Source organism: Scyliorhinus canicula, chromosome 1, assembly GCF_902713615.1.
Source record: "Scyliorhinus canicula chromosome 1, sScyCan1.1, whole genome shotgun sequence".
In the NCBI taxonomy this organism is placed as follows: domain Eukaryota; kingdom Metazoa; phylum Chordata; class Chondrichthyes; order Carcharhiniformes; family Scyliorhinidae; genus Scyliorhinus; species Scyliorhinus canicula.
Genome location: NC_052146.1, coordinates 109,171,866 through 109,183,793, shown reverse-complemented (window position 1 = coordinate 109,183,793; position 11,928 = coordinate 109,171,866). Strand labels below are relative to the sequence as shown.

The 11,928-nt window shown below is 52.0% G+C and overlaps 1 protein-coding gene across 2 annotated transcripts in view; it reads right to left on the bottom strand.

The window, feature by feature from the left end:
• Window positions 1-4,842: 4,842 nt before the first annotated feature.
• Window positions 4,843-11,928, bottom strand: part of mfsd2ab (major facilitator superfamily domain containing 2ab) — a 77,565-nt gene continuing 70,479 nt past the window's right edge. For both annotated transcript variants that reach the window (XM_038797301.1, XM_038797310.1), the window contains one exon: window positions 4,843-5,213. In XM_038797301.1, coding sequence (XP_038653229.1) covers window positions 5,159-5,213 — 55 coding nt within the window. In that variant the 3' untranslated portion in view covers window positions 4,843-5,158. The remainder of the gene's footprint in view (window positions 5,214-11,928) is intronic.

Below are 11,928 nucleotides of genomic sequence, written 5' to 3'. Positions count from 1 at the left end.
AGGACAAATGTCTGAAGTTACATTGCAACATAAAACGGGAAACATCTGGCACTAGATGGTGTTGTGTGCCTACATGTGTACACTTACTACAAGCTTGGCAATCACAAGGTTCAGCCCCATGTACAGATTTTTAAAATTGCATGTCAACTTTTCCCTATCTGAATGCCCCAAAAAAGTGAAATGGTTACCAAAACTTTGGCTTATTCTTCAGCCTGCAGGAAAAATTTGAAACTCGATGGGCTGAATGGCTGCCTTCTGCACTGTGGGGATTCTATGATCTTTGCAGCTGATTAATTACAATATTAATTTGCTTTGGCCTAGAATTCCCCTCTTGCATACTGAATGGAGTGGTCATCTTCCTGTTTCTCCCGGTTACTGGCTGAGGACAGGGGAGCTGGTTGAAAGGCTTCACAATTATTGTTGACATTTGATGGAAGACACCTGGGGACAATTCCATCTCAGATCATCATCCTTTTTCTGACCTGTGCCAAAAAACACTGACCTCTGATTTTCAGGTATACACCACTCATTATTGCTCCACTACGCTTGCCCTGTTGCCCTACTCTTCTCTTTCCGGAAGATAAAAGCATCATTGAGTGCAAATACACTAGGCTACAGCCAAGAGTCCCTTGACCACATTCATCTGAATGAAACCTTTTCTTGTGTTTTTGATTTCGACCTGCCAATGTTCATCCCTCATCTTCTTGTGAAGACACTGGCTCTGGTGTACGTTCCCACACGGAGTTCCCTCTGGTACCTCACCCAACCTACCATTCTTCAAGTGCAAACCCAGATAGTGAAGGGTTGAATTTAACTTGCGGGGGGAGACAGATTACACTGCAAAGTTGAGAAATGAGAAGCAGAGGCTGAACAATTTTACTCACTGGGCTGATTATAAGATTGGGTGTACAGTAGCCGACCTGCCCCACATCACCCCACCCCCACCTAACATTGAGCAATTTCAAGCACACTTTGGCCAATGTTGGAAGGATGAATGCATCTCAAGGGGGACCACACTCGCTCCAATTTTAAGATTAATCCTGCCTTCCATCAGTACCCTGGTGATTGTCGAAGATGGCTGGAATGTGATGCAAGATTGATCCCCCCCCCCCCACCCCCCACCCCCCCCACGCACATACCATCCTAGAAGCTGCTTTCTATAGCAGCCAGGGGGCATGAGGAAAGTTCTGTTCTAAAATGGAAAGAGGATGTCGAACAGTGCCAGCAGGTTGGAAAAAGAGATGAGAGATCATCAACAACTGCTGACTCGAGGACCAGAATGCAGCGGTGCGGGAGATTTAATAGCTCCACTTCTTTTCCCCACATCGCACCTGCTAACGTGCCCTGCACCATGCAGACCTACTACCACCATTTTGTCACTTCTCTCGCTTCTGATCATGAGGGCAAATGGCATTGTCGCCCATGTTCACCCTGACCATATTCACCTTCTGCCTTCACTGCTGTTCACATAGAGTCTCAAATGCAGAACATGCACCTGCTCCCAGCCCTCGTTCCTCTATTTAAGAACACAAGAACTAGGAGCAGGAGTAGGCCATATGGCCCCTCGAGCCTGCTCCGCCATTCAATGAGATCATGGCTGATCTTTTGTGGACTCAGCTCCACTTTCCGGCCCGAACACCATAACCCTTAATCCCTTTATTCTTCAAAAAACTATCTTTATCTTAAAAACATTTAATGAAGGAGCCTCAACTGCTTCACTGGGCAAGGAATTCCATAGATTCACAACCCTTTGGGTGAAGAAGTTCCTCCTAAACTCAGTCCTAAATCTACCTTATTTTGAGGCTATACCCCTAGTTCTGCTTTCACCCGCCAGTGGAAACAACCTGTCCGCATCTATCCTATCTATTCCCTTCATAATTTTACATGTTTCTATAAGATCCCCCCTCATCCTTCTAAATTCCGAGTACAGTCCCAGTCTACTCAAACTCTCCTCGTAATCCAACCGCTTCAGCTCTGGGATTAACCTAGTGAATCTCCTCTGCACACCCTCCAGCGCCAGTACGTCCTTTCTCAAGTAAGGAGACCAAAACTGAACACGATACTCCAGGTGTGGCCTCACTAACACCTTATACAATTGCAACATAACCTCCCTCGTCTTAAACTCCATCCCTCTAGCAATGAAGGACAAAATTCCATTCGCTTTCTTAATCACCTGTTGCACCTGCAAACCAACTTTTTGTGACTCATGCACTAGCACACCCAGGTCTCTCTGCACAGCAGCATGTTTCAATGTTTTATGATTTAAATAATAATCCTGTTTGCTGTTATTCCTACCAAAATGGATAACCTCACATTTGTCAACATTGTATTCCATCTGCCAGACCCTAGCCCATTCATTTAACCTATCCAAATCCCTTTGCAGACTTCCAGTATCCTCTGCACTTTTCGCTTTACCACTCATCTTAGTGTCGTCTGCAAACTTGGACACATTGCCCTTGGTCCCCAACTCCAAATCATCTATGTAAATTGTGAACAATTGTGGGCCCAACACTGATCCCTGAGGGACACCACTAGCTACTGATTGCAAACCAGAGAAACACCCATTTATCCCCACTCTTTGCTTTCTATTAATTAACCAATCCTCTTATCCATGCTACTACTTTACCCTTAATGCCATGCATCTTTATCTTATGCAGCAACCTTTTGTGTGGCACCTTGTCAAAGGCTTTCTGGAAATCCAGATATACCACATCCATTGGCTCCCTGTTATCTACCGCTCTGGTAATGTCCTCAAAAAATTCCACTAAATTAGTTAGGCATGACCTGCCCTTTATGAACCCATGCTGCGCCTGCCCAATGGGACAATTTCCATCCAGTTGCCTCGCTATTTCTTCTTTGATGATAGATTCCAGCATCTTCCCTACTACTGAAGTTAAGCTCACTGGCCTATAATTACCTGCTTTCTGCCTACCTCCTTTTTTAAACAGTGGTGTCATATTTGCTAATTTCCAATCCGCCGGGACCACCCCAGAGTCTCGTGAATTTTGGTAAATTATCACTAGTGCATTTGCAATTTCCCTAGCCATCTCTTTTAGCACTCTGGGATGCATTCCATCAGGGCCAGACTTGTCTACCGTTAGCCCCATTAGCTTGCCCATCACTACCTCCTTAGTGATAACAATCATCTCAAGGTCCTCACCTGTCATAGCCTCATTTCTATTAGTCACTGGCATGTTATTTGTGTCTTCCACTGTGAAGAGAAACCCAAAAAAACTGTTCAGTTCCTCAGCCATTTCCTCAACTCCCATTATTAAATCTCCCTTCTCATCCTCTAAAGGACCAATATTTACCTTAGCCACTCTTTTTTGTTTTATATATTTGTTGAAACTTTTACTATCTGTTTTTATATTCTGAGCAAGTTTACTCTCATAATCTATCTTACTCTTCTTTATAGCTTTTTTAGTAGCTTTCTGTTGCCCCCTAAAGACTTCCCAGTCCTCTAATCTCTTGTATGTTTTTTCCTTCAATTTGATACTCTCCCTTATTTCCTTAAGATATCCATGGTCGATTTTCCCTCTTTCTACCGTCCTTCCTTTTTGTTGGTATAAACCTTTGCTGAGCACTGTGAAAAATCGTTTGGAAGGTTCTCCACTGTTCAACTGTTTCACCATAAAGTCTTTGCTCCCAGTCTACCTTAGCTAGCTTTTCTCTCATCCCATTGTAATCTCCTTTGTTTACGCACAATACACTAGTGTTTGATTTTACCTTCTCACCCTCCATCTGTATTTTAAATTCCACCATATTGTGATCGCTCCTTCCGAGAGGATCCTTAACTATGAGATCATTAATCAATCCTGTCTCATTACACAGGACCAGATCTAGGACTGCTTGTTCCCTTGTAGGTTCCATTACATACTGTTCTAGGAAACTATTCTATAAGCTCCTCCTCAAGGCTGCCTTGACCGACCTGGTTAAACCAATTGACATGTAGATTAAAATCCCCCATGATAACTGCTGTACCATTTCTACATGCATCAGTTATTTCTTTGTTTATTGCCTGCCCCACCATAATGTTATTATTTGGTGGCCTATAGACTACTCCTATCAATGACTTTTTCGCCTTACTATTCCTGATTTCCACCCAAATGGATTCAACCTTATCCTCCATCTATGAGCATGGCACTTGCTGCATGCTCAGGATCTTCCTATTCCCCCAGCAGCTCACTTCCTTCCCCCCCACCCCGCCCATCTGTTCAATCTCTCATGGCTCTCCTTGGACCTCCACGTTCTTCTCAGCAACGGGAAAAAAATCCTGCTGAACACATCTGAGAGTGACATCCCTCTATCCTTCCCAAAGCCAGCGCAGCCACAGGCGGTGCTCCAGTCTCCTCCCACTGGAGATGTGAAAATTCAAATTCGGGTTGTAAGAATGAAAGAAAGTTAAAGGCAAACCTTCAAACTGATTATCCTTCTAAAATAGAGGCAAAACATCCTTATTAAAATACATGTTTGAAGAGGATGAAATCTCAAATCTACAAATGGGAAAACTAGTTTCAGCCCATTTTTCCGAAACATGCCAAAACTGAGGAACTTTCTTCCATTGGAACATAAAAAATTGGAGCAGGGAATAGGATATATGACCGCTTAAGCCTGCTCCGCCATTCAATCGACTCATGGATGATCTTCTACACATCAATGTATTTAACTGTGGTTAAAAACCCTGGTGTCAATCGATCGCACTTCCTTATTGGCTTTCAGAGCTCTTAACATGGATCTGCTACCTACCTTTACTGCTTTTCACAAAATCTGTATCAAACCCTCTCCAAAAGAACTGCTGGAAGCTGCAGTCTTCGAATGAGCAGAAAGGCTAGAATACTTGAATACCTGCCTCTGATTTAATGTTTTATTGACAACTAATATTTTAATTCAAATATATACAGCACATTAGGATATCTATATAAATTTACATGATATTATGCTCTCTGTACAGCTTTTTGTTCACTAAATTAGTACATACATAATGTACACTGTACAATTCCCGTGTTCAGTAGGGGCGGAATGTAAACGTGTTCTACAAAGGTAGGAAGTTAGCTTAGATCCACTTTAGTCTTGCTCGGATGATGTGTTGCTTTCACATTTTAACGCACCGTAGACAAACCTCAAGCTCAAATAATGTGCGTAAACATTTGGTCATTTGTTATGCAATGCTGCAGAGTTCATTTGAATCCGTGTCTGTGTCTTGACCATTGTCCCTGCAAAGGAGTGAATGAAAGAATAATGATAACATCTTTTTCACTCAGAGCACGAAACTGCATTGCGGCAGAGCAACAGAACGTGTACCTGCCTTACGGCCTCTCTAAACGCTACTAAGCCATTTCAAGGAGGTACAGTTTTGCCACACCCAGGTCCCGGGGTTGCTGTGGAATTGTCCCTTCCCATCTCCCCTATTTAGGTTGCACGTTAGTTTCTACATCAGTTGGCATAGCCAAAAAGTGCACATGCAAACATTCCCACTGCTCTGGTAAAATCCAACAGTCAAGTCAGGCTTTTGGAAGCAGTGTTAATTTGCCACATTTATTTGCTATGGTTGTTGCGCAGCCAGTGAAAACCACCTCCTTAAGTTAGCCCGGGTGACTCAGGTTAATGAGACCTTTGAAAAAGTCAGGCTTTCGGCACATTATGCACAAGAATAAAGTCACAGCAAAATTAATGTGGCTCAGCTGTTCATCAGCTCGGTTGGGATAGCGTTAAGACTGAAGACCTAAAGATCCCTGGTTCAATCCCCGGTTTCAGCACAAAGCTGAATTCTGCCTCCTCTCGCTGTCAAACATTACGGGCGCGATTCTCTGCTGCCCACGACGGGTCGGAGAATAGCAGGAGGGCCATCCCGACAATTTTCACGGCCTCCCGCTATTCTCCCCCCCCCCTCCGGCCGCCCCCCGACACGAATCGCTGAAGCCGTTTTTTACGGCGAACAACGATTCTCTTCAGGCCGATGGGCCGAATACCGCGGAGTTTACGGCCGTTTTCACAGCCGCGATCACACCTGCTTTCAGCGTTCATGAAAACGGCTGCAAAGTGCTCGTCCCAGACAACCATGGCACCGATTGGCACGGCCGTGCCAAGGGTGGCATGGGCCTGCGATCGGTGGGCACCGATCGCGGGCAGCGGGTCCGATACCCGCGCACTATTTGTTCTTCCGCCGCCCCGCAGGATCAGTCCGCGGGGCGGCTGAGGGGCATGACGGCCCGCGCATGCATGGGTTTGACACGTCTGTGTGATGACGTCATCCGCGCATGCGCAGGTTGGAGCCGTCCAACCCGCGCATGCGCGGCTGACGTCATCGTGCGCGTCAGCCGTCGTGACGCTTGGCGCGCGGACTTAGCAACGGTCGCTAAGGCCGCGATGCCGTGCTTCATGGGACCCCGCTGCTAGCCCCGCCCAGGGGGGGGGGAGAATCGGGTCCCGAGAGGGGGCGCGGAGGCTGCCGTGAAACGCGGCCAGTTTCACGGCAGCCTTTATGACTCGCCGCATTTGCGGAGAATCGCGCCCTACGTGTTTCCTTTGCTCTTGATTCACCATCGCAGTACAAAAGTTAATTGGAAGTGTGATCACTGTGCATTAAAGCCTTGCGTTACCCCTTAGGAGTCAGGCCGGTTCTTTCTGGGGCCACAGGGCAGGTCTACTTATACAATTAGAGTGCCATATTGCTTTTCCCCTTAAATTCATTGATTTGTTGGCAGTATTTTCAGTGAAGAACATCCCCTCTTTTTATGTCTACATTAGAACATTGTTAATTTTTTTAATGACTTTTTGACTTGAATTTCTAATTTATGTATTTTGGTGTGCACACTGTTCAAAGTTTTTCTTGAAAAATAATTGGCTTGTATTTTTCAGTCAGTGGTGAGTGTACAGCATTCAATGTTCATTGAAGTTAAGGTGCAATGGCAAGCATAAATGCAGTGTAGTTCTTACAGTCAAAACAACATGGCACCTTCCCAAGGAGATGTGGGACCCGTGTGATCAGGGCACACAAGGCATGGTTCTTTAAGCAATAAGACTGAGCACTGCTGAAAAAAATTATTTTGTGTCAAAGTTTTTCATCTTGCACTTGTCAGGACATTAGTAATGTAAAGGAAATCAACAATCTATACCATACGAGATGAGAGTATCAATTGGTTGGCAAGTGGACTCTGATTAGTGGAGGCATTGCCATGGAGATGCATCCGCAATAAACTGAAGAATCCTTACTGAGAGACACTGGGCTGGATTCTCAGATTCTGAGACTAAGTGCTGACGCGGGAATGGTGGGGCGCGATTCTCCGCTCTCACGCCGGTTCGGAGAATCGCAGGCCGCGCCGATTTTCACGGCGACGCCGGTCCGACACCCTCCCACTATTCTCCGAACCCCGCACAAACTACACGTCGGCATTCCCGGCAAAGGCCTCGACAGACCCCCCCGACACGACCAGAAGCCCGACTTTTTGGCCCCCCGCTATTCTCCGGCCCGCATGGGCCGAAGTCCCGACGTCATCACGCAATGTTTTCACGCCGGCCAACACACCTGCTTTTCAAGTTCGTCAACCAGTCGTGTTGGCTGACGAGAGCTTCGAGGAGGTGAGCGCACCGCTCAGCACACCGCTGGAGTCTGGCCACAACGGGGAAGGCATCTCCGAGAACGGGAGGGGGTCCAGAGCGGGGGGGCCGGGGAGACGGAGGGGGGGAGTGTGGGAGACGGAGGGGGGAGTGTGGGAGACGGAGGGGGGAGTGTGGGAGATGGAGGGGGGAGTGTGGGAGACAGAGGGGGGAGTGTGGGAGACAGAGGGGGGAGTGTGGGAGACGGAGGGGGGAGTGTGGGAGACGGAGGGGGGAGTGTGGGAGACGGAGGGGGGAGTGTGGGAGACGGAGGGGGGAGTGTGGGAGACGGAGGGGGGAGTGTGGGAGACGGAGGGGGGAGTGTGGGAGACGGAGAGGGGGTGTGGGAGACGGAGGGGGTGTGTGTGGGAGACGGAGGGGGGAGTGTGGGAGACGGAGGGGGGAGTGTGGGAGACGGAGGGGGGAGTGTGGGAGACGGAGGGGGGGGGGGAGTGTGGGAGACGGAGGGGGGAGTGTGGGAGACGGAGGGGGGAGTGTGGGAGACGGAGGGGGGAGTGTGGGAGACGGAGGGGGGAGTGTGGGAGACGGAGGGGGGAGTGTGGGAGACGGAGAGGGGGTGTGGGAGACGGAGGGGGTGTGTGTGGGAGACGGAGGGGGGAGTGTGGGAGACGGAGGGGGGAGTGTGGGAGACGGAGGGGGGAGTGTGGGAGACGGAGGGGGGGGGAGTGTGGGAGACGGAGGGGGGAGTGTGGGAGACAGAGGGAGGGGAGTGGGAGACTGAGGGGGGTGTGTGGGAGATGGAGGGGGGGGAGTGGGAGGCGGAAGGGAGACTGAGGGGGGAGTGTGGGAGACTGAGGGGGGAGTGTGGGAGACTGAGGGGGGAGTGGGAAAAGGAGGAGGGTGTGTGGGAGACGGAGGGGGGTGTGTGGGAGACGGAGGGGGGTGTGTGGGAGACGGAAGGGGGGTGCATGGGAGACGGAAGGGGGGAAGTGAGAGACGGAGGAGGGAAGTGGGAGATGAAGGGGGGAGTGTGGGAGACGGAAGGGGGGAGTGTGGGAGACGGAAGGGGGGAGTGTGGGAGACGGAAGGGGGGAGTGTGGGAGACGGAAGGGGGGAGTGTGGGAGACGGAAGGGGGGAGTGTGGGAGACGGAAGGGGGGAGTGTGGGAGACGGATGGGGGGAGTGTGGGAGACTGAGGGGGGGAAAGAGTGGGAGACTGAGGGGGGAAGTGGGAGACTGAGGGGGGAGTGGGAGTGGGGGGGGGTAGGGAGAGAGTGAGCGAGTGAGCCGTCCAACCCCGTAACAAAATGTCTGCCACCATGCCATGGTGTGCCGGTCACGAGGACACGGCCGCTGGTTCCCCTGTGGCTTACGGCCACAGGCCACTGACGCACCGGTGAGGAGGACATAGTTAACTGCCCGTTGGATGCAGAAAGTGACCAGGGTTTAGGCTGCCCGCGTGTCAGCAGCGCGTCCAGGCCACTGGGACACACAGGTATCCCGTGGCTGGCGGCTGCCGAGGTGTCGACTAACCTCCGTCTAACATTTCCCGTTTCTCTGCCCCCCACCACCCTTCTGTAGGTTAGCACAATGTATGGGAACAGAACGGCTATGTTCTGCGCAGTGGTTGGGGCCGCTGCACTGCATTTGGAAATGGAGCAGCGTCCACAGCCACAACCCGCAGTGGATGCAGGGCCAGCTGCAGCAGCAGAGGGAAGGGCCGAGGAGTTGCCAGTCGTCGAGCAGCATGGGGGGTAGGAGGAGGAGGAGGGGGAGGAGAGAGTGAGGGTGCAGCCACGGCGCCAGAGGCGACGACCAAGGTCGAGGGTGTACCGTGTCCGGATATCTTTCCTAACAATGCAGCAGGGGAGCATGGTGGTTAGCATAAATGCTTCACAGCTCCAGGGTCCCAGGTTCGATTCCCGGCTGGGTCACTGTCTGTGTGGAGTCTGCACGTCCTCCCCCTGTGTGCGTGGGTTTCCTCCGGGTGCTCCGGTTTCCTCCCACAGACCAAAGATGTGCGGGTTAGGTGGATTGGCCATGCTAAATTGCCCGTAGTGTCCTAAAAAAAGTAAGGTTAAGGGGGGGTTGTTGGGTTACGGGTATAGGGTGGATACGTGGGTTTGAGTAGGGTGATCATGGCTCGGCACAACATTGAGGGCCGAAGGGCCTGTTCTGTGCTGTACTGTTCTATGTTCTATGTAATGACGGACATCACCTGCAGGAGGAGACTCCGGCTGAGTAGGCAGACGGTGATACATATCTGCGAACTCCTGTCGCACCTCGCCCCACGTGGAACGGGGGGAGGACACGCGATCCCGGTTGCCATCAAGGTGACGGTCGCTCTTAACTTCTATGCGACCGGCTCCTTCCAGTCTCCGAGCGGGGACCTCTCCGGGATCTCCCAGTCATCGGTGCACAGGTGCATCCGGGATGTGACCGACGCCCTCTATGCCATCGTCGATCGCTACATCACCTTTCCCGAGGACCGAGCAAGTCAAGATTCACGAGCTCGTGGATTTGCCAGCGTGGCCGGGATACCAATGGTGCAGGGGGAAATCGATTGTGTTCACGTCCCCATGCGCCCGCCTGCAGGGGACAGGGAGGTGTTCACAAACAGGAGGGGGACATACTCCATGAATATCCAGGTGGTATGCGATCCCCACATGAGGATCATGAACATCTGTGCAAGGTTCCCAGGGAGTGTGCATGACTCCTACATACTGGCGCAGTCGTTCATCCCTGCGATGTTTGAGGGACGTCCCCCCCGGCTGAGGGGCTGGTTGCTAGGCGACAGGGGTTATCCGCTGAGGTCTTGGCTGATGACGCCTATACGGAGGCCTCAGACCAATGCGGAAACACGATACAACGAGGCCCATGCAGCAACCAGGATGTGGAGGAGGGCTGCCGTGGCCTCCTGAAGATGAGATTCAGGTGCCTGGACCGCTCTGGAGGGGCCCTGCAGTACCAACCCGACAGGGTCGCTCGCATTGTTGTGGTCTGCTGTGCGCTGCACAACATCGCGATGCAGAGGGGAGATGACCTGCTGTAGGAGGCGGAGGGAGAAACCAGTGGCAGTGGTGCCAGCACAGAGGAGGAGGAGGAGGAGGCTGGCGGAGTGGCGGGCGCAGCACGCAAACACGACCCAGGTGCTGGTGATGCCCAGGAGGCGGCACGACAGACCCGGTGAGGACGGCGGGCATGCGACGCCTTGGTGGCAGCACGGTTCACGCGTCGCATGCGACGTCCCCGCTGAACACCAAACCACCACCTGCATCGCTAGTCGTGCAGAGGGTCAACACACAACTGCCACCACCACAACCCCCCCCCCCCCCCCCCCTCCCAACACCTCCTCTCTGTGTACACTACTCCACTTCAACATCACCCTTACCACTGGGCCCAGACGGTATGGCACAACATTGATGGCTGTGATCAGTGCCATGTGGAATGATGACAGCCCGCTCTGCGATGAGCTGTGAGCTCAGAATCGTTAGAGAGAGCCTGACCCATGGCAATAGCTGAACCATCCACCTTGGTGGCCGCTGAGTTCGTCACGGACACTCCATCACGTGCCCGCGTGGGCTAGCTGTGGGAGGGGGTGGGGGGAGGGGCAGGGACTGCACACCCGGCACCGAAGTTTCACCACCCGTCACCCCCAGCGACACTCGGTCACCATCACGATTCCTGTGGCTGTGGAACAATCACACGGTATTACAAGTAAGGTGGAACAGTGCATTTAATGTTAACAATAATTTACAGATGCCCTAGCACCTACAACTAAACTGTGCCCTTCACCTGTGCCAACTTACTCAGTGTCTATCTTTGTTGCCTTACGGGCCCTACCACTACGTCTAAGTGACTCCCCAGATGATACAGCAGGAGTGGAGGAGGACTGCTGCGAATCGCCCCCTTCGACTTGTTTCTCCTTCGGCAAGCATTTCCTGGGGCGACCCGGCCTTGATGGGCCAGGCTGCTCCGCGGGCGTCTCGGGTGACGTTGTGCCACCCTGCTCTGCCTGCTGCCCACCCGATGCACCAGGGATGGGATGGGGGGGAGGCCAAGAATTCCGGGACGTCCCGTGATGGAAATAATGGGACGGGCCCCGAAACCTCCTCCTCCCTCGGGGAGCCCGGTGGCCCCCGGGCCTCACTTTGGGACAGAGGTGCGAGCGGGGAGGTGTCCCGTCGCGCCACCGACACCTGGCGCTGCCAGTCCTGGAGGCCTGCAACGGTATCCACCAGGATCCGAAGGTTTGCAGAGACGGAGTCCAGGGCGTTAGACATTCCCGCCAGGGACTGTGCGATCTCAACCTGTGAGTGCACGACGCCATCCAGCACGTGTGTCAGGCGGTTGATGCTCTCCGCGACTGAC